The sequence below is a fragment of the Onychostoma macrolepis genome, chromosome 14 (genome assembly GCF_012432095.1).
Source record: "Onychostoma macrolepis isolate SWU-2019 chromosome 14, ASM1243209v1, whole genome shotgun sequence".
Classification (NCBI taxonomy): domain Eukaryota; kingdom Metazoa; phylum Chordata; class Actinopteri; order Cypriniformes; family Cyprinidae; genus Onychostoma; species Onychostoma macrolepis.
The window spans coordinates 19,339,691-19,362,317 of record NC_081168.1 but is presented as its reverse complement, the minus strand read 5'-3'; the positions used below and the strand labels follow the sequence as shown (position 1 = coordinate 19,362,317).

Below are 22,627 nucleotides of genomic sequence, written 5' to 3'. Positions count from 1 at the left end.
CAATCAAAAATTAGAAATACAGTACTGTCTCGAAAAGTACACACTCTACCCTTCTCACCATTGTAATGGAGAACATGAGGATTTTTGGCTCAAAATGCTTGTGAGTTGTTTGTGCATTGCTGTGGTTTCGGGGGCCTCGATGGCTGATAGGAAAAAAACCCTAAACGCTATAACTGTCATATTAACACTGGATTAATGGACTCGGAGAAGAGCGGCTGCAGAATCACACCCTCATTGAGACTCTGCATAACTCTGAATCAGATTGTAAGCAAATAATCAGGTCAAGGTCCTGTCCCTCTGCAATTACCAGATTGATGAATACCTGAACGCCTTGAACAGAATAGATAAATGCTATTCTTCTGGATCAGATAATGTAGAACAACACAGAAAAGGGCCTCTATACAGACTTTATAAGGATTGTGGATTGACAATTTTGTCCCACTTTATATTAGGTGGCCTTAACTACTATGTACTTACATCAAAAAATAAGTACAATGTACTTATTTTGCTCATATTGATTTGCAAACACTTTTGCTGCTATTGAGGTGGGATACAGGTAAGGTTAGGGACAGGTTTGGTGGTATGGGTAGGTTTAAGGTGGGTTAAGGGATGGTACAAAACCCATACAGGGGCATTTTCTGCTTTTATTCCCATTTTTTAGGAGGATAATAAGTGAATTCTAACATGTTACATCACGTCATCCTGCATCGGCAGACTACAGTTCTGGGCCCGGGCAGGAACATTAACTGCATTAAAAAATTCTACAAATTAATTAGTTAAATCGACAGCCCTAATATACATATTAAGTTAAATCAAGTATATATATATATATATATATATATATATATATATATGTATGTATATATATATACACATACAATTGTTGGCGGACTAGCTGGTGGACCAACAAAACCATGCAGTCAAACTGGTGATACTGCACTTTCATTTCTGGTTTAACTAGATAAGAAGCCTTGTGGTGACCAGCTACCCTGTTCTTTTCAGCAAGCCAAACAGCACAGCTTCACCTTAATGGTGTCGGCAAGATAAAGTGAGTCTAATCCTGTGAATCGACAAATGACGTGACCTGCATGGAGCGCAATTGTCCTTGACCTTGGCTTATTGGCTCAACGCATGCTTCAATACGTCTCGCCAAATGGCTTTTTTTCAAGGCTGCTGGGAGAAAAAGATGAAAGAGGAGGGCAAATACCAAGCTGCTTAACCAACACTGTGCATTTGAATAATGTATTCTGATGAGACTCACTCGAGAGCTTTTCGAGTATCGCTCTGACCCGTCCGTAGCGTTCTCATGAGCGTCATGCTGGGAATGGGATTGTCCTCGAATGAGTTTTCATAGATCTCACGATTAGCTGAATGCAAACAAATTCCGTCACACACAGGCAGAGGCTGGGAGGGACGTAGGCGAGCCCGAATTTGAATAATGATGTTGGTTATCTTGGGAATCAGAACGGCTGCGAGATCAGAACGGCTGACTTCTGGGAGTCACAGTGGAGGATGATATGTTCGCACAGAATAAGAAAAGGCACATTTAGACGGCTAATACTTTACAATGCCAAGTCAAGTGCCAGAGAACAACAGAGGAGAATATGAGAATATTTTTCTCATTTATAGCTCACGAAACATATCTAGTTCTCGGTGCAAGTATCAAGTATCAAGATCTGTTTCCAGTGCTTCTCCTACAACCTCTTAGAGGAAATGAAAAAGACAATTGTTGACATTCAAAGGGAGAAAAGAGTTTTAAAAACAGTTGGAAAAACTAAGCTCAGGTCATTTGGTCTTTGACCAATATAATAAGAAATATTTGAGCTTATATTGAAATCTCTGGATTTTGGTTTCAGAGGAATTCTGAGCAAATTATGAGACTTTATTAAAACCTTCTTCCTACCTATTAGCAAATCAGGAGGACTACTTGGTGAACATTATGTCACCTAATTAATATTCATGAGCCAGACTTATAAAGTTTATAATGCTTCCCTTCTCAAACCTTTCCCAAGAGAGATTACTTATTTTTGACTTGTTTTACAATACAAATATCCAAAGACTTTTGTTCAGATAGATTAAATACCTTAAGGTATTAAGTCTTGTTTTTTGGAAAATTGATCAGAATTGAGTAAGTTTATACTTAAAACAAGAAAAAAGTCTGCTATATGAAAAATAAACTCAATTCAAAAGGAAAACAATTTTGATCTCATTGTTAGCTACTTCATTTGCTCCACATTTAATACCGTTGCTGAAACAATGTATGTTTAATTGTTAACATTTGTATGTGTATGTGTTTTGCCTGGATTCACAGAGAGTAGAAGCAAGAATCTGGTCTTTTTCCTTTAACATAGCACCCTGCTGTTGGTTTCTTGAGGGCTCAAGTAATTCTGTCCTAATGGCAAATCATTGAGTCTGACCTTTCTCTGTGACCTTTATCTGTGTCAGTCAGTGGACCTTAAGCCTGACCTTATTCAACCTATTGTGACATTTACCAGGCCCAGTAATGAGCTATCAGTCACTCTTACCTAATACTGACATGTGACAAGCAGAGCTAGTGTAATGTAGCAGTTAACTTAACCGAAACTCCTTCTATGAAAAAAAGAAGCAATTTCCCCTGTACAAATTTTCATTATTTAGAAACCACAGGTTAATAATACATACTATTATGATCTACTGTAAAAAATAAGAGCCAGAAATGAGAAAGGACAGAGCTCAGCAGTGAAAACAACAGCATGGCCTCCAGTCATGAGGAAAATATGACGCATAGAATTGTACTGGCACTACTGCTGCTACAGCATCCAAACCTGCAAAACGTTACACTTAAAAGTAAACATTGAAACTCAATGAAAGGAAGAAAGATAACGAAACGAAAACTCTTCGATTTCTCAAATAAGTAATAGCTGTGTCCCAATTCAGAGACTGCATCCTTTGAAGGCTGCATTCAAAGACTGAATGTCTTTTTTTGAGAGAGAAAATGCTAGATTAAACTTCTAAATGTATTGGGTTTCAATACTTTTTCACAAAGAAAAAACAACAACACATTTTTGACTTATCTTACTAAGATGCTATTTTATAGGTCACTTTTTATTATGTACATAAATGGAGCATAAATTTCCTTCGAAGATGTATTCTAAGACCATATCATCAGAGTTACTATTCCAATTCAGTGAAAGTGAAAGTGAAGTGACATACAGCCAAGTATGGTGACCCATACTCGGAATTTGTGCTCTGCATTTAACCCATCCAACGTGCACACACACAGCAGTGAACACACACACACCGTGCACACACACCCGGAGCAGTGGGCAGCCATTTATGCTGCGGCGCCCGAGGAGCAGTTGGGGGTTCAGTGCCTTGCTCAAGGGCACCTCAGTCGTGGTATTGAGGGTGGAGAGAGCGCTGGACAGTCACTCCCCCCACCTACAATCCCTGCCAGCCCGAGACTCGAACTCGCAACCGATGGATTTACGAGTCCGACTCTCTAACCATTAGGCCACGACTTCCCCTTCATTGGTATTAATTGGTATTAATATTAATTTATAGCATAATATTAAATTTTATGCAGCAAAAGTATAATTTCATACTTTTTATTTACTTTTTTAATTTCTCTTCCAGGAGCTTTAGAAGAAGCATTTGAGACGTGAGACCTCAAACATCACTGAGAGCTCAAGCAATTCTAATGAGCTGTGAAAGGGCGCCGTGATGCAATAAAACGATCCTTTTGATGGCACTATGATGTACGTGCTGTTTTGTTTTCACTTAAATGTATTGAATTAATGAAAAATTAACACACCAGTAGTTTTATCTGAGCATAGTTGAAGTACAGAGTGAAATAAAACCTGTCGCTGTGCTTTTAATACCACCCTGTTGGTTGCCCCTGTTGCCTTTTAGTCTAAAACAACCTAATTAAAAGCTACTCTAAAGTATCATGGAGGTATATTTTACAGCGTATATATGCAAGTACAAAAGATGTACTGTACTGCAGATGAAGTGCAGGCACACAGTGCAATGCACAGGTATGTGTTAATTTGCACATCTGAATCTATTCTCACATTGTGTTAGGTGACGGCACACCACACTAGAAGATGCAATCACACATGAACACTCACATCACAGTGCACACAACACAAACAAATGCTGTTTTTGATATTTCCAAACCCGTCTTTGCACTCTTTGAGAAGACATCCTATTAACACTTCACCAGTGTCGGAAATAAGAAGTCTGAAAAGAAAGTTAAAAAACCAATTTAAACACTCCAGACTTAAAAATCTTAATACCAATTAGCTGGCCCAAAGAAAAGTCCTAATTGCATGAGACAAGGACAATTAAGAGAGCACACAATGCAAACATGCAGCATGTAATTTGTAAGTAAGTCCGGACCAGTTGCTGGTTAGTTGAATGCTAATGTGTAAATGTGTTAGAGTAGGTGTTAATAACCAGCTCCATCTCTGTGACCCTGCCAGAGAAGCGATTTTAATTGGCTGCCGAATCCACAATTAGGGGCATGTGTAGCTGCACCTGATATGCAAATGAAATGAGACTTATCTCATTATAGTTCATTTGCATGGGTTTCTTTAAATTATAGAGTAAATAGGTGAGTTAGATACCTTAATTACACAGAGTAGGCAGACTTATTATAATTATTATTTTTTTTCTTCAAATTCTTGATTTGTTCACAGGTGTGGAGAAACATCAAAATGCTCTCAGAAGATGCTGTGAAACGTGTTGCTAGCTACAAAATTATCAAAGCTCTTTTAATCATATATATATATATATATATATATATATATATATATATATATATATACTTTAATTTCATGTAAAATGCACATAACATTCAGTCCCAATGCTCATTTATCAGAGACTTATATAATCTGTTCAGTGGTATTTATAGCTACATTTAGCTATAGTTAGATAATTAACTCAAACAAGTGTTACATTTACAATTCATTATTTTGCATTTTATCATTATCAAACAAGGAAAAACAAGTGTGCAGACTTTCTTCTTAAAATCCGATCTATCTATCTATCTATCTATCTATCTATCTATCTATCTATCTATCTATCTATCTATCTATCTATCTATCTATCTATCTATCTATCTATCTATCTATCTATCTATCTATCTATCTATCTATCTATCTATCTATCTATCTATCAGCCCAATTTATGCTTTTGGATTAGGTGCTTTTTGTCTGTTTCTTCAGTTAAACCCTTAAAGCATTGCTTTGTTTGACTGCCATATAAATTTTAATACAAGAGCACAGCTTGTCTGAAAAAAAATAGTCTCATGAAAATGTTCAAGGTCACAAATGACAGAAACATGAACGAAAACAGCATAATTTAACAACTCCACAAGCATTTGACGTATCCAAGGCAACATATTGACATCCTACATGCTTTAGTAAATAAGAATGTGGGTGCCATCTCATAATTTTCTCTATTTATATGTATTTATTTTATTTTACTTTTTAAAGAAATGTGGGTCTTTCTTTGGCATTTGCAAAGTCGGTCAAGATGCTTTTAGGTGATGAATTACTTTAGTTCCTAAACATCAATGTGTATGATTCATTCTTACAATCTCATGAGAGAAGCAATTGCATTTCAAGACCTAGAGACTCTAGAATGTTATTTTTTTTTTTTTCTTCTCCCCATTAATCTTGTTCTGCACACTTTTCAGTGCTTATATCCTCGATCATTTATCTGAGCTGACCAGCAAAAATGGAGAACTATTTTTAACCCTTTGAATTTAAAAATAATCACCTATGAAATATTCCCTCATGCCTTTAGACACCGGAACAGAGGACACTAGGCAGGAGGTGTCATTGAGATGCTTGGTAATTGGTATGCAAGGATACCACACTAGGTTCTATTACACAAGTTCGTCATAGACCCTTGAAAGAATCTTCAAAGCTACAAGAACATAAGCTCTTCTGATCAGACTTCCATTACAGAGACAAAGTAGCGTCCCTGAATCCTTCAGCTGAAGATTAAATATCCCACGGACTCCAGTCCCCAAAAGCAATCCTCTCTTTCCACTTTCTTCCTTCTCATTTCCCTATACTGAGCCTTCACGCATGACACGGCATCTGTGGTGAAGGGCAATCATTGGGCAACGATGGCAGCACTTTGAATTTCGTTCGAATAATTCTTTCGCCCCAGGTTAAGATTTTGTGGAGTGGGTTCTGTCTGTTTCTCTGTACTGAGGGACGAGGTGCTCTTGCCTTCCTGCCATAACTCTATACCCAGCAAGATGAAAGTAATAGAGTGTGAGAGAGGCAGCTACAGTCGTACACGATTTCTGGCAGCCCACCAAGATCAGCATGCTGAGCTGCCCAGGACTGCAGTACTTCCAGCACGCACGACTAAAGGTGGAGGATCTGCACGAGAGAAGAGAGGCTGCAAATATGATTTAGAAGAAGAGAAAATGAGTGATACCTTGAAGCGAATTCAGATGGCATAGAAAGAACGATAGAACGATAGAACGATAGATAGATAGATAGATAGATAGATAGATAGATAGATAGATAGATAGATAGATAGATAGATAGATAGATAGAATGACAGAGTGATAGAACAAGAGCAATAGAATGATAGATCGAAAGATAGAAAGATAGCATGACAGACAGACAGACAGACAGACAGACAGACAGACAGACAGATAGACAGATAGATAGATAGATAGATAGATAGATAGATAGATAGATAGATAGATAGATAGATAGATAGATAGTTAGATAGTTAGATAGATCGATGAAATAGCAACAAAACATATTTCTGATATCCTTTTCCTTAATTTCCTTATACAGATTGTCATGTATCATGAATTAACGGCCACGATGGCTGCTAAACTCCTGCAGATAGACAGCGACCTGTAAAGTGTCCCAGAGCAGTGATGGATCAGTCCAGCCCTGCACAATCAGTCCCATTTCCTGGCCCTTCACACGCTGGTTAGGGAAGATAATGGCAGAGAATGGGTGATAAAAGGCTTTCGTGATAGCACTCCTGACACCTTCTCCTATCTATTCTTGGGAGATTTAGAAGATACACCTCACTTGCTTTAACCCAGTCCCAAAGAAAAAAAAATATCCACCTCTCATTAGAGCATGGAATACTGTCCAAATCCTTCCATTTTGGCTCCAGGCTTTTGCACAGTTCTTAGTTTACGCGACCTCTCCCGAAAGACACATATATCACACCGGTGAAGCTGATTGCTCACTGCTCTTCTCTTTTTGGTTTCCTCAATACTGGGAATTGGGAGGGTATAGTAAGCAAAAAAAAAAAAAAAAAAGGAAGAGAAACTGTCCAACAGAATCTGCTAGAATTCAGGAGCTCATGAAACTTTTTATGATCAAAGACATCATTATTTTGGAGTTACAGAGACAATCAAGGACAGGATGCTAAGTTTTAAAAAATCTGTTTTTAAAGCCTCATAAAGTTAATTGGATTTTTTTCAAGGTTGAAGCACCTTCACCATAAATCATCATTTAATTGGGATGGATTAAATACGTCACATGAGACACGTGATTACCGGTAACATATGGAGAGCAGTGGAGAGGTCGTGCCCTCTCTGCTGTGTGGCACTGTGGAAGAGACAGTGTTTGTGGGTGTCCCGTGTGGTATCTGATCTGTCGGTGGACATTAATGTCCTCGCAGGGAGGAGGGTGTGCCGCTGGGCTCTCGCTGTTTAGCAGGTGCGAGATAAAGACAGATGGAGCAAGAAAGGAACACAGAGTCCTTGAGTTTGCGCTCTCTCCATGTGCCCGGGCTCCACGGGGGACTTGGTCACCCCTCTCACAGTCCTTCAGTGTGCAGATGACCTTCACACACCCAGGCACAGATACACACATGCACAGAGAGAAAAATAACCTTGAAAATTGTAGTGGGATACATTTATGCACAATAAGAGTAGAAAACACAATATATGATTATTTTTCAGGAATGTTCAGTGAGAAAATTGGTTTCTGATTACTTGAGTAGGAATGTCTATTTTTGAATAATTTAGTGAATTGAAAACGTGACACGTGAAAGGTACTCTATTGTAAACCATATTATTTTCTCTGTCAAAAGCAGGGGCGGATCTACCGGGGTGGCACGGGGTGGCAACTGCCACCCTAAGAAAAAGCTGTGCCACCCCAGAATTATCACAGAATAAAATATAAATGTAAGCAGTGTTTCATGTGCTACTTTTCAGCCGCGGCGATGACAGCCTAACGTAAAATAATGGCAAAAAACAAGCAAACAAGTCTTTCACTAAACTGTGCACGATGGTTGCACGCGCAAGCAGCGCGCCCAGTGTAGTCGGCTTCATTAACAAATGACTCTTATGAATAATTCCAATTCCATACGAATTGTTTTTGCATTTGTTCGTGAATCAGATACTGATTCTCGGTTTATTCAGAAGTCCTCTGAGAAATCTAATCCCGTCCGGATGTGTCTGAGATAAGTGAGATTCATCCCGTAATTGTTTGGTGATCGATTCTCCGACCGCTCGCTCCACTTTCATCATGGATATAGAGACCTTTCTGCCATATCGGACGAAACAATAACATGAAATCAATAAGAAGATGCAGATCACGAAAACTAATAGCAGAGTTAGGTAAGAATATTGTATTGACGTTTTCTCGATTGTTAACATAATATAGGCTAACTGATTTTAGTTGGTCCATTTTCCCAAACAATTAATTCAGTTCTCAAAACAAAGACTCGTTTCTCAAAATGTTTAACAATGATTAAGTTAAACATTAGGTAGCAAAACTGATTACACCAATCAGAATCTCTGCATCCCAACAACGGAGAGAGGAGAGAGCTGAATGAATAATATACATGGGTTTTACACAGTATAATTACAGTACAGTACCAGTACATTAGATGATGGAAATTTCCATATTCTACATATTCTACATGTTGTACACCTTCAAACGTGTGACTGTCAAATTTTATTTGTAATCATTTTTTATGTGTAGCTACTGCATGTTTTCAGAACTGAGAAATGACTGCCTATAGCTAGTCTTGTGTCAGGAGACCAGGAAACTGCTGTATACTGTAATGAAATTTGACCAAATGTACAGTGGATGCTGAATTTACTTATTTTTATTTTGTTCATATACAATTCTTTGGTATTTGAACTTTTCTAGTGTTTTTCATCTACTGCAAGATTACTTTACAGTAGTAAAATGAAAATGATCTGTTCCCCAAAGTTCATTGCTGAATTATTATTATTATCTGTAATTTAATTTATGTTGTATACTGTAATAGACATTGAGCTGCAATAATAATTCCTTAATCCTAAGAGTTTTTTAAGTGTTATTGATCTCATGAGTTTGCACTGGGCAGGAAAGTCATCTGTGTATTTGAATTGTGTGTAAGTATTTAAGAATACCTGTAATAACTAGATTGAAAAGTTTGATAGACACATTTATGCTGGCTTGTCTTAAATTTTTGTTTAAGAAACATAAATAGTTTGGTCAGTTAGATGTTCTAGGTGTTTGCTAAAGTGTTGCTAGGATGTTCTGGGTGGTTGCTAGGCTCTTGCAGTTGTTGGGGTGTTGCTAGACAATTTATAGTGTGTTCTGGGTGATTACAGACATTCCCACCTTTGGTAATAACAGAAAATCAAACATTGTTTTCAAAACTGATCCAGTTGCAATGCTTTGATATTATTGTATTTCTTTCTAATGTTAGAAAATTCAAAAGTGTTACTCTTAAACTTGCACTAAAACATGATTTATACCATCTAAGTAGCCTATGTAATATTAATAGAACCGCATGTCTTCTATAGTGATACAAGCTCAGAAACATTTAGAACCTGTTGAAGTTTTTTATATTGTGTATTGACTTTGAGCCATGATGGATATTGAAAAATTTTCATTTTAAACAGTATAGATGATTACTTAATGGTAATGCAATATTTGTGAACAACTGTGCATGACAGACAATCAATCCCCAAAAACTATGGATGGGGGCTTGCTTTGGTGTTGCCACCCCTCATAGACCCCGTGCCACCCCTTTGCCACCCTAAAAATTATTTTCTAGATCCGCCCCTGGTCAAAAGGTATGATTTTTCATAACAAATAAATCTACCTCTTATAATATACCTTTTACAACTTTATTAAAACTTAAGACCAAAAATAATAATCTTCAAACTATAATCACCAGTCACTGGTAAAAAATCTTTAATAACATGGTGTGGGGGATTTACATTTGCATTTAGTCAATTAGCAGATGCTTTTATCCAAAGTGACTTACAAAGTTAATTGCGTCATTTTCTCACAATTTTCAAATTTTTTGTGAAATGTAAACTCAGAATTGCACGAAAAAAGTTCTGAATTCTGAGTTTATGTCTCTCAATTCTGAGAAGAAAAACAACAACAACAACAACATCAGATAGATAGATAGATAGATAGATAGATAGATAGATAGATAGATAGATAGATAGATAGATAGATAGATAGATAGATAGATAGATAGATAGATAAAATGGCAACAAAACATATTTCTGATATCCTTTTCCTTAATTTCCTTATACAGATTATACAGATACACAATCAGTCCCATTTCCTGGCCCTTCACACGCTGGTTAGGGAAGATAATATGTAGCTGCACAAATATATCTACTGTGCTACCTGGTCTCATGGCATTTACGTACCTGGGTGCACTTTTTAGCATGACGTGTCATACGTACCAATAAGTACATATCACTGCAGTTTCCAAAATAATTGAACACTTTCACACAAATTTACAGAGTTGCGATTAATAAAGCGTAATTTTCGCACAATTACTTGAAGAATATCATGCTATGACTTCAAAACAATATTAATATGCTGGGAGATTTGAAAACTGATGCTTTTGAACGTTAGCATCGCACACATCCAGCTTCATATCTATGGGTTTTCATAGATCATAACTTTGTTCGGTAGCTCACGGAGTACGGAGACGGACTTAGGAGACGAGAAGCACCGGTTCGAATCCCATGTAACTACGGTTCGACAAAGCAGTTAAAATCTGTGTAAAGGGAAGTTAAAATAGCACAGTTACATCAGCTAATATGTTTTCATATCAATTTTGCATTTGTTAACACTATCGGGTAGGTTTAGGGCTGGATTTGGTGTAGGGCATATTTCTAATACCATAGAGCATTAACCTTTAGCGACAGTCCCCAGATATTTGAATTCTGAACCGCCGCAATACGTATCTGAAGCAACGTAATAAAAAAACAGCAATACGTACCAATATCTACATAATAAAAACGTGCCAGGGTTCACATATTGAACCTGTGGTTTAGCGCCACTCAGTGGATATTTCTATTTGAAACTGCGGCGAAACGTGCAGCAAGGTACATGAAACGGTGTCGCACAAAAAGTGGCAGAGGTACGTATTTTTATGAGACCAGGTTGCTACTGTGGTATAAACGGTTTAGCAAATTCTCTGCCAGCTGACACATTTCAACTATCACACGACACATACTGCATGGCCCTACGGCTATGTTTTCCTTTTCTATACAGGTACTCGGGTAAAGAGTGGCACATTTTGTTCTCATCTACCCACACTTCCTCTCACAGTAAGGGCACATAGACACACACTGACAACCACACAAAGGTATGAGGATATGCCACCTGTCAAGTATGCCATCTCCATCACTTTTCCTGTTACAACAGACTTACGCAAACACACTCTTTTTATGTAACACAGTCCATTTCCAGCCCATGTGACTGTACCATTTCCAAATTCAAGCATCACTTTGGCGTCTTTCAGTGCCTCCCGGCCGACAGACGCTCAATGACACATAGAGGAGACCCTTGAACAGTGTAGCTTTAGCATGGTAGCTGCTTGTTATGAATAGATCTACTTCAGGGACTCTGGTCTGGTCTGCATGAGCGGCTGAGCAGTAGATAACGCTATGCTGCACAGAGACGCCGTAAAGAGTTTGTATGTCACGTGGCGACTTTGTCACGATCAGATGAGCTAATTAGCCTCAGGAGCGCAGATTAACAGCGCGTGCTGCAGAGGAGCTGAGACAAGAGCCAGTGCCAAGCCAGTGAAAACAGCGCTAATTAAAAACAGACAATGAAAAACACTAGAGTTCAAACGGGAGAACAGAGCGATGGCTTTCGCCTGTGATCTTCAAAAACTTTGGTGAAAATATGGTTAATATTAATTGGAATGAAAGTTGAGTGGATGTAGTTATGTATGTTTGAAACAAGTTTTTCCTTCAAAATTCTTTGGTTAGAGCATATGGTCCAACCAAGTTTATTATCTGTTTTTTAGTTTATTATGAGTATTTTTTTTTTCATTTTTATTTAGATTCAGTTTAGTCTTAAAATACATTCCCAATGGATATAATCAAGTCTAAAAGGCCCATCACCAAAAATTATGACTATAAAGATAATCATATCAATAACTACTGTATGGGCAAGGCAAGGTAAGTTTATTTATATAGCACATTTCATACACAGTGGTAATTCAAAGTGCTTTACATAAAAGGAAGTGAAATAGTCATTAAAAATAATAATAATAATAATAACAAGAAATGAAAAATAATAATAATCACAACAATAAAATCAAAACAGATGAGTTTTGAGTCTGGATTTAAATGTGGCTAATGTTTTAGCACATCTGATCTCCTCTGGAAGCTGGTTCCAACTGCGGGCAGCATAATAGCTAAAAGCAGACTCCCCTTGTTTTGTGTGAACCCTTGGTATTTCTTGGTATATTAGCATCCACTCCAACAACTGAGGATGGATTCTGCGGAAGGCCATTTCTGCCATGTGAATGAATGAATGAATGAATGAATGTAATTGCAACATTTTATCTCACAATTTGAACTTTTTTGCTTTTCTTTTTTTTATCTGTGTCATTAGTGTTACTGTATAGTCATGGTATGGACTTCACTATTACCACAGAATGAGAATGATTATAAAACATTATAGTTATAGTTATGGTGTGAATGGGCTTTTACTCTGGAGTTTTTACCTGTTGAATATCCTCTTGTACTTAGAAATGTATCACATTGCAAAAGTACAGTACATAAAATAGGTTACATATACTGATTTAAATGCCAAACTCTCTTAAAATGATAAACTATTTATAATATAACCACAGAATTTATAAAAATGTCTTTTGGTTTGGTCCATTTAAATGAGTGCCACGCGAAATTCAAACCACAAATATCATGTGTTACTTTATTCTCTCCTACACTGCAATGATACAAATACACAGCATTCTGAGCTATTCAAAAGAGTGTTTTGAAGCAAAATATACTTTGCTGTGAAGCACTATTTGTACTTTCAAGACATTTACCTTCTGCAGCCAAAGATATTCTCTGTGAATACACAGCTATTCTCATTTCAAAACTCGAGTTTGCTAAAGCTGTTCAGTACAGGGATATACTCTGCACTTGACTGGTAATTCAGGATGACAGCTCTCTACAGAATCTCTCGGATTCAGCAAGTTTTCAGTTATGTCAGCTAGTCCTTTCCGTGGATTCCCTAGTGGGTAGTTTCAGTTCAGTCACCACCGAGTCAGTTTTCATAGGTTGATCCAACCCTAAAATTAAAACCCCATATCAACTGTTCTTAAATAAATGGATTTTAAAGATGGAGACAAATGTTTCCTCCCATTTTCCCATTTTGCACAGACTCATTCTGTCTTCTCAGAAGTCAATTTGAGAGCAGTAGTAAGCCTACAGTCCTTATGGGCATGCTTTGTTCAAGCTCATAAAGTGACAATTCTGTACAATTCTGCCTCTTACTAACCTATTGATTGTGCTAAAGCTGAATGGCTGGCTTCAGTGTGATACGAGTGCGGATAATTGTTTCATTTCGTTGGAATTACAGAAAGACTGAAGTGAGTCACACTGAAACGTCAACCAGTTTGTGATATGTTCTGACCTCACATCATGCAGCTAAATTTAAAATCAACCAATGCCATTTACAGTACATTTTACTTTCAAAAACAGGATATTCTGAGAACAAAACGTAGGGCTGAACTTAGATTCATCAAAAATGAATTGAAACAAAAAAGTGGGCATCCTATAACAGATGGAGTCAGACTGAAAGTGAATTTGCAGTTGATTGCGGAGTCTTTTTGACCGAAAAGGGTTAGCATGCGCTATTAGTCTGTTTTGGCCTTAGTAAAAATAAATTAAATAAATGAATAAATAAATAAAAATAAAAAGTTAATTTGTTAACGGCAAGTTTCCTTACTATACACAGAATGGTAAAAACGAACAGTCATCTTAGAATTTACAGAGAAAAACCATAAACTGACATTCCCACAATTTTACATTTGATGGTATTCTGTTTAAATAATTATGTTTCATGATAGTTTTTGTTTTTAATTATATACATTTAGTTTTTTATGTTACCTCTTTTGTTGTTAAATTAATGCTTACTGCATAAGTGTAGTGTCACGTGATGAACTAATCGTGTGTCTCTTATATTATACTATTATGTACTGTATTACGGTATTATATCAGTTCAAAATAAATGGTATAACCATACTTTAGATAGAACATTAACACTATATCAGTAAAACATACCTTTTATATGGTAAATTTGAGTTTGAATTCTGTAAAACCTAAACTGTTGCTTTTACATCAATTTAAGGGTTTATGTTTTACAGTAAAACATCAAAAATGAATTATGTAGAAAGATGAATTGTAGACCAGCAATGTTTTTGTGACTTTAACTTTCTTACTATCTAGTTATTAGCAGCTTTCGCTAAGACTCTTGCGGGCACTAACTGCAAACTGGGTCTCTCATGAATACCTGACAAAAAGCAGATGACTGTATATGCTCAACAACCTTCTCCAGAGTAAAGATAAGGGTCCTCCTAACCCTCATGTATACATTTGATGTGAACGAATAGCCCAGGTTGATGAAAGAGAAGCGAATCGTCAGATCTGAAGGCTGAAGTCTTTACACATCTCTGCTCTCAGAGAGACCCAGCCCTCATTAAAATCAATTGCTAGAGAGCAGTAAATGCGAGACCATGTGTCACGCAGGTTGAACGCAGACCTCATGGACCGGTGGAATGGCAGTGTGCCGGCCTCAACTGCTGATCCAGGGAGAACAAAACTCCTGGACTGAAAACAGAACCCTTCATGCATTTACATGCCGTTCTGTCTCCCAGCACAAACTGACGTGACATGAATACATATTGCATGAACTTGGATAACTTCTGTTCTGCTATGTCAGCCTACAGTAACTCAGACACAAAGGTGGCAGTGGGACAAAAAGTATACTTTTGAATGTGGCTATTTGTACTATTATTTGAGTTCAGCATTACTGACCACAAGATTTTTGGCAATACAAATAAATCATTGGAAACAACAGGAGAACCTTTTAAAATTACTGCATTTTTCTTGATGTCAAGTCAAGTCACCTTTATTTATATAACGCTTTTAACAATACAGATTGTGTCATGATGCTACTTCATTAGAATGTCACCTACAGTATATCTATTTGTATTTTGTATATATGGATTTTAGGGTTAAGGGAAATGTCCATAAACTTAACGAATAATGTTCTGTACCTTTTCTGTTTCTTCTATGGATTTTTTTTCTTACACTGTAGAGCGTGGCATTAGCAATGGCACAGTAATGGGTATAAAAAAATGTGTAACATAAATGGAATTTTAGTTGCTTCAGATAAATAGTGGTAAAATCTGTTTTATCAACCTCTTACAGTATCATCAGATCTTATTACATTCCACTGACAGACACTTTTATCCAGTTTCTGCAGGTTTTATAAAGGTATGTCTTGTATAAGCAATGCTTCAAAGTTTGAAAATATAACTTCCAACAGATCTCCATTACTTTTTAATTCATTTTACAAAAAAAAAAAAAAAAGAAAGAAAAGAATGAAGCTTGAATAGCTCTGCTATGGAAATAACTTTTACTGTACTTCTGTTCACACCGCAAAAAAAAAAGTGATGATCTTTATCAGTATTTTGGTTGCTTTCAAGTGCAAATGTCTAAAGATTCTTATATCAAGATATATTTACTTGAGAGGAAAAATGGCATAATAAAATAAGAAGTCTTGGTTTATGAGAAATTTATCAAACAAGTGAGTTTATGATCAAAACAAGAACAAATATCTGCCAGTGGGCTCAGAAAAAAAACAACTTAACTCAAAGGGAAAACAAGTTTTCATTCCCCATTGACAAAAGTTTGTTCTTGTTTTAAGCATGAATACAGTTCATTTTGTACAATTTTATGACTTCATAACCTCAAATTTGTTCAAAACTTCATATGTTTAATTTGCATCTCAAGTACCTTGTATCTTGATATATCAAATATAATGTATCTTGACTCAAGGAGATTTAGATTTTTGTATTGGGAAACTAAAAAATCCTGAGTAAAATATTTTGCCCAGTGCAACATTTGATGTCATGACTTTCTGCTCTGATTTAATATAATTACATCATGTCACAAATAATGTTCAGATCTGAAAGCTTATTGTGACTAAATGGCCATATTTCTGCTTTACATTTGCATTAATTCATCAAATGAATTAAAAAAGACCATAACATGGATCTTTTTGCACTTGATTCAATACTGTTAGTGCACTAATTCCATATACATTATAAAAAATCTGTTATACTGTAGGGTTTGATACATAAATATAATTTTAATTTAGCTCAAAGGGAATCATTTATGATTTTATAGAATTTGAACAGAATCACTGTTTTGCGGCTGTTCACTGAGTCGGCAGCGATTCACTGAACGAGCCGTATAACATTAATTCTGCACTGGATATTAAAATCCAAAATATAGTGAAAACACTATTAATAAGCACAGTAACCAGATCGGCAGATTAAGACATTAACTTGTAAGCACAAAACACAAGATACTTCTCTTTTGAATATAAATAAGACTTTATTTATATAAACCTAAGACAAACTAATCTAACATGAACACACGCATTCACACATTCACACGTTGCAGAAAGAGAGAAAGGATGAGTTTAGAGAATGAGAATGTGAAATCCCAAGTTTATAGCAATATGTGCTATTGCATAGACCTGAACAAACCATCAATCACGTAATTAACCCTCGCATTGAGTTTCTCAATGAGGCTAAAATTTATATTAAATGCACCAGTTCAGTTAGAATCTGGAGTTGTTTTACTTGCGTTGCCTTGTGTTACAGGGATTCCCTTCTGTCTTCGTCGTCGTTGCAGGAAAGGGGTTTTCCGAGTTGGTGATTGGCTGGAAGTTCAGTAGTCTTTGAAGTGATGTCTTGGGAAGCCAATGGTTTGGCGTTGGCTGAGGATGGTCTTGGAGTCAGTTGCTGGTTGAAGTTTGAAGCGGGTGCAGTCGGAGCTGGACTTTGCGGCAAACTTAACTTTTGAACACGAGACTCAACGGAAAGAAAAGAAACTAAAGTAAAAGAATAAATTGAGTAACGAGACTAGGTGGTTTTTCTCTCATCGTGGTGTTAAGTAGCAACTGGCCTGTAGGCCAGAGCACGCTCAAAGAGCGCTAAAACAGCGTCAAAACGCGGTGGCGAGAAGAAGAAGAGGAGAAGGGAAGAAGGGAAGAAAGGGAGATTTGATGGTGTCCTGAGGTTTTAAACTCGGCTTTTGGACACATCCCATCTGGTGTCTTGACCAATTAGATAGACTATTATCTTAGCTAGGGTTGTTCCTTCCATCATAAATCAGCATGTTATCAGTCACATGGTCTGAATTTTACACACTCTTGCAAAGTATAATTTCGGATGTGATTTCTATAACCAGAATATGATACATTTGACAAAGAATCAGTTGGAAGAAACGTTTCAAGCTAGAATTGTCAAGCTCATACATACCAAACACAAATAAACCTTAAAGTCATTCAATAGTTATTAAAAAGACACATAATATGTGCTTAAAACATGATAATCTAATGTGTGGGTTACATACATAATATAGTGTTATGCCTAGAAATGTCCTTTTAGGATGATTTTACGTGCATATGAAAAAGAAAGTCTCTGTATAGTTCTGTGGAGACCAAAGACATGTTCTTTGGACAAAGGAATTTCAGTCTCAGCCTTTGTCTTGTATGTGTGGGGGAAAAGTCAATCTAAAGAAGCTTGTGATTTCTCTTGTGGAACACATGTGATGGCCATCTCTTTGACCATTAATCTTGACTATTTACCCCAAATTTGACGATCTCCTTCCTGCGTTGGACTTATCAATAAATGTTCTTTTGTCTTAATGTTGCGAGCTGTTCTGTGAAAGAGGCTTGTTGGTTAGGCTTGCTCCAGAAGTCGGAGATAGGAATCTTTACGACGTTGTCCTGTTCTCCTGGAATTTCAGCTCCTCATGTTTCGATGTCCTGATCGAATCTTAGTTTTGTCTGACTCGTTCTGATGCTACAATACTTTACATTTGTTAGTTGCTTTGGGAAAAAGCATCTGCTAAATGAATATGTACAGAAAGTGGCGCAATGCAAAGTTGTTAACACTGAAACATATTAAAATGAATGCATATGCAGATTAGTTTTAGTTTTTTTTTTTTTTCTAAACCTACAACACAATATCATGACAGTGAATATTCATCTTATGCAAAATCAATGCATTATTACCACTATTTCCCCTGATTTAATAGTATATTCAGTGTCAGAGTCTGTATATTAGGATCGTATTAGCTGGCTGCTCTCGAAGGGATACTGAATGTATGATTTTAAGCACTTGTCTTTTGCTAAATTCCAATTACTCCCTCATTAACAAAAGTAAGCCTGACACAACCTAACATTGTGTTTCAATAATACGGTTTGACCAATCAGTGGAGAGATAGTCTCACATAGTCACACTGCGGAGCGCTAACAAGCGGTATGATGACTGATGAATGTGAGCAGCGGATGCAATCAGAACTTATTATCTGCTTTGTCAAAATCCTGTATTCTCATGGCCCTAATGGAGTCCTTTTGTTATAACGATCTGACCCATTGTTCTTTTCTTGGCGGCTGTCCTACTTGCATGTCTTGCCAACAAAGAGGGCAGTCGTCATTGAGAGTATTTTTAAAAGAAACTGGATGACAGTGAGAACTAATTTATCAGCTTTTCAGTTCACCTTGTGTTAGAGGTTATTCTCCAAATGTCTTTGGAAGTCCCTTTTTGCGACCGGTATGCAGTCCGTGATTTCCTGTTCCTGATTCTCTCCTTTTTTTTGTCTCAAAGGGGCGACCAAAGACATGGGGAAAATGCTGGGGGGCGAGGAGGAGAAGGACCCTGATGCCGAGAGAAAGGAGGAAGAAAGACAGGAAGCTCTCAGGCAACAGGAGGAGGAGAGGAAGGCAAAGTATGCAAAAATGGAAGCGGAGAGGGAATCGCTTCGACAGGGCATCAGGGACAAGGTAAATGTACCGTGAAATAATTATTCACTGTTATGAGGTGTCAAAATGTTTATATGATCACTTATGATAATCTAGGCCAGGGTGATTATCATTAACATTCACTTAAATAACATAGAAAGAAAACTTAAACTTATTAAACTTATTTTATTTCAGCTAGTTGCCATGGCAGCCTTTATCATTTTCATTTAGTTTAAGTTGAAGTACCAAAATACCTAAAACTAAACTAAAACTAATAAATAAACTAATTAAGAAAATATTATGTTATATTATATTATATTATATTATATTAGGTTACACTTTATTTTGATAGTCCACTTTAGACATTCTACTAACTATAAGTAAATTTGTAACTACATGTCTACTAACTCTCAGTAGGGTAGATTTAGGGTTAGTAGAATAAGTTGACACATACTTGCAAAGTTTCTCATAGTCAGTATGTTGTATGTTGTGGACCTATCAAAATAAAGCGTTAGAAGATATTAAGCAGACAGTCTACTAATACTCTAATGTCTGCTAGTTGACATGTAGTTGCAAAGTTACTTACTGTTAGTAGAATGTCTAAAGTGGACTATCGAAATAAAGTGGTGCCTTATATTATATTATATTATATTTACACATTTAAAATCTAATAAATCACAATCACAAAATCACAAAAAAAAAAAAATATATATATATATATATATATATATATTATTTTATATAGAAGAAAATATAACAATTCAATCTAATTAAAAATATTAACAAAAACTATAATAATATATCAATGATAATAAAACAGACCAGAGGTTTTCAAACTGTTTTACAGTGCAGAAAAATGATTTTCCTACTGAGTAATTTGGTCTTGACTTACAAATGCAAAAATCTAAACATTTTCAAATCAGGATACATTTACTTTAGAAGCAAAATGACTTCAGATATTAAGTCTTGTTTTCTGAAAAATGTATTAAAATTAAGGGATTAAAACAAGAAACACACATGCACACTCACACGTTTGTTTTTGTGAAAAGTGGGGACATCCCATAGGCGTAATGGTTTTTATACTGTACAAACTGTATGTGCTATTGCCCTACACCTAACCCTACCCCTTACAGGAAACTTTGTGCTATTTCAAATTTTCAATACACTCCATTCTGTGTGATTTATAAGCGTTTTGAAAAGTGGGGACATGGGGTGATGTCCTGAAAAGTCACCTTCTCCTTGTAATACCTGTCATACCCTTGTCATTATACAAATTTATGTCCTCATTTGTCACAAAAACGCATGCACATACACATACACATATATATATATATACAGTGAGGAAAATAAGTATTTGAACACCCTGCTATTTTGCAAGTTCTCCCACTTAGAAATCATGGAGGGGTCTGAAATTGTCATTGTAGGTGCATGTCCACTGTGAGAGACATAATCTAAAAAAAAAAATCCAGAAATCACAATGTATGAATTTTTAACTATTTATTTGTATGATACAGCTGCAAATAAGTATTTGAACACCTGAGAAAATCAATGTTAATATTTGGTACAGTAGCCTTTGTTTGCAATTACAGAGGTCAAACGTTTCCTGTAGTTTTTCACCAGGTTTGCACACACTGCAGGAGGGATTTTGGCCCACTCCTCCACACAGATCTTCTCTAGATCAGTCAGGTTTCTGGCCTGTCGCTGAGAAACACGGAGTTTGAGCTATAACTCCTTGGTTATCCTGGCTGTGTGCTTCGGGTCATTGTCATGTTGGAAGACCCAGCCTCGACCCATCTTCAATGCTCTAACTGAGGGAAGGAGGTTGTTCCCCAAAATCTCACAATACATGGCCCCGGTCATCCTCTCCTTAATACAGTGCAGTCGCCCTGTCCCATGTGCAGAAAAACACCCCAAAGCATGATGCTACCACCCCATGCTTCACAGTAGGGATGGTGTTCTTGGGATGGTACTCATCATTCTTCTTCCTCCAAACACGTTTAGTGGAATTATGACCAAAAGTTCTATTTTGGTCTCATCTGACCACATGACTTTCTCCCATGACTCCTCTGGATCATCCAAATGGTCATTGGCAAACTTAAGTCGGGCCTGGACATGTGCTGGTTTAAGCAGGGGAACCTTCCGTGCCATGCATGATTTCAAACCATGACGTCTTAGTGTATTACCAACAGTAACCTTGGAAGCGGTGGTCCCAGCTCTTTTCAGGTCATTGACCAGCTCCTCCCGTGTAGTTCTGGGCTGATTTCTCACCTTTCTTAGGATCATTGAGACCCCACGAGGTGAGATCTTGCATGGAGCCCCAGTCCGAGGGAGATTGACAGTCATGTTTAGCTTCTTCCATTTTCTAATGATTGCTCCAACAGTGGACCTTTTTCACCAAGCTGCTTGGCAATTTCCCGTAGCCCTTTCCAGCCTTGTGGAGGTGTACAATTTTGTCTCTAGTGTCTTTGGACAGCTCTTTGGTCTTGGCCATGTTAGTAGTTGGATTCTTACTGATTGTATGGGGTGGACAGGTGTCTTTATGCAGCTAACAACCTCAAACAGGTGCATCTAATTTAGGATAATAAATGGAGTGGAGGTGGACATTTTAAAGGCAGACTAACAGGTCTTTGAGGGTCAGAATTCTAGCTGATAGACAGGTGTTCAAATACTTATTTGCAGCTGTATCATACAAATAAATAGTTAAAAAATCATACATTGTGATTTCTGGATTTTTTTTTAGATTATGTCTCTCACAGTGGACATGCACCTACGATGACAATTTCAGACCCCTCCATGATTTCTAAGTGGGAGAACTTGCAAAATAGCAGGGTGTTCAAATACTTATTTTCCTCACTGTATATATATATATATATGAGATCATATTAAATTTTTCTTTGAGAATCACTGATCAAGGCTATTTAGAAAATATTATATTAATACTGTATTGGAAAAGTAGTGATTGAATAACATTATAGAATTATACAGACCGCATAAATACATAAAGGGAAAGTTATTTATGGGGGTTTTCTTTGTTTGCTTCACTCTTGGGGAGGCTGAATGCTGCTTTGTAGCAGTTGAGTGGTACGCTGTGTATGGGGATGGACGGGCCCTGAGGCGCATGCTGTGAACCAGAGGGACTGGAAAAATAACAGTCTAGCTCTGGCAAGCATTCCATTACTGTGGAGGCTGTGAAGATTGACTATGCTTCAGTCCCTGCGCTCATATCACCATATGGCTGCTTTTCTGTGTGACAATATGAAGAAGAAAAAAAAGGGAAAAGGTGTCATGGAAGGAAAGACCCAGGGATTATGAAAATGGAAATATTATTC

At 36.9% G+C, this 22,627-nt stretch overlaps 1 protein-coding gene across 1 annotated transcript in view; it reads left to right on the top strand.

Annotated features, from left to right (window-relative positions):
- LOC131553845 (complexin-1) overlaps positions 1-22,627 on the top strand; it is a 56,916-nt gene that overhangs the window by 23,276 nt on the left and 11,013 nt on the right. The window contains exon 3 of the mRNA XM_058798776.1: positions 19,165-19,340. Coding sequence (XP_058654759.1) covers positions 19,165-19,340 — 176 coding nt within the window. The remainder of the gene's footprint in view (positions 1-19,164; positions 19,341-22,627) is intronic.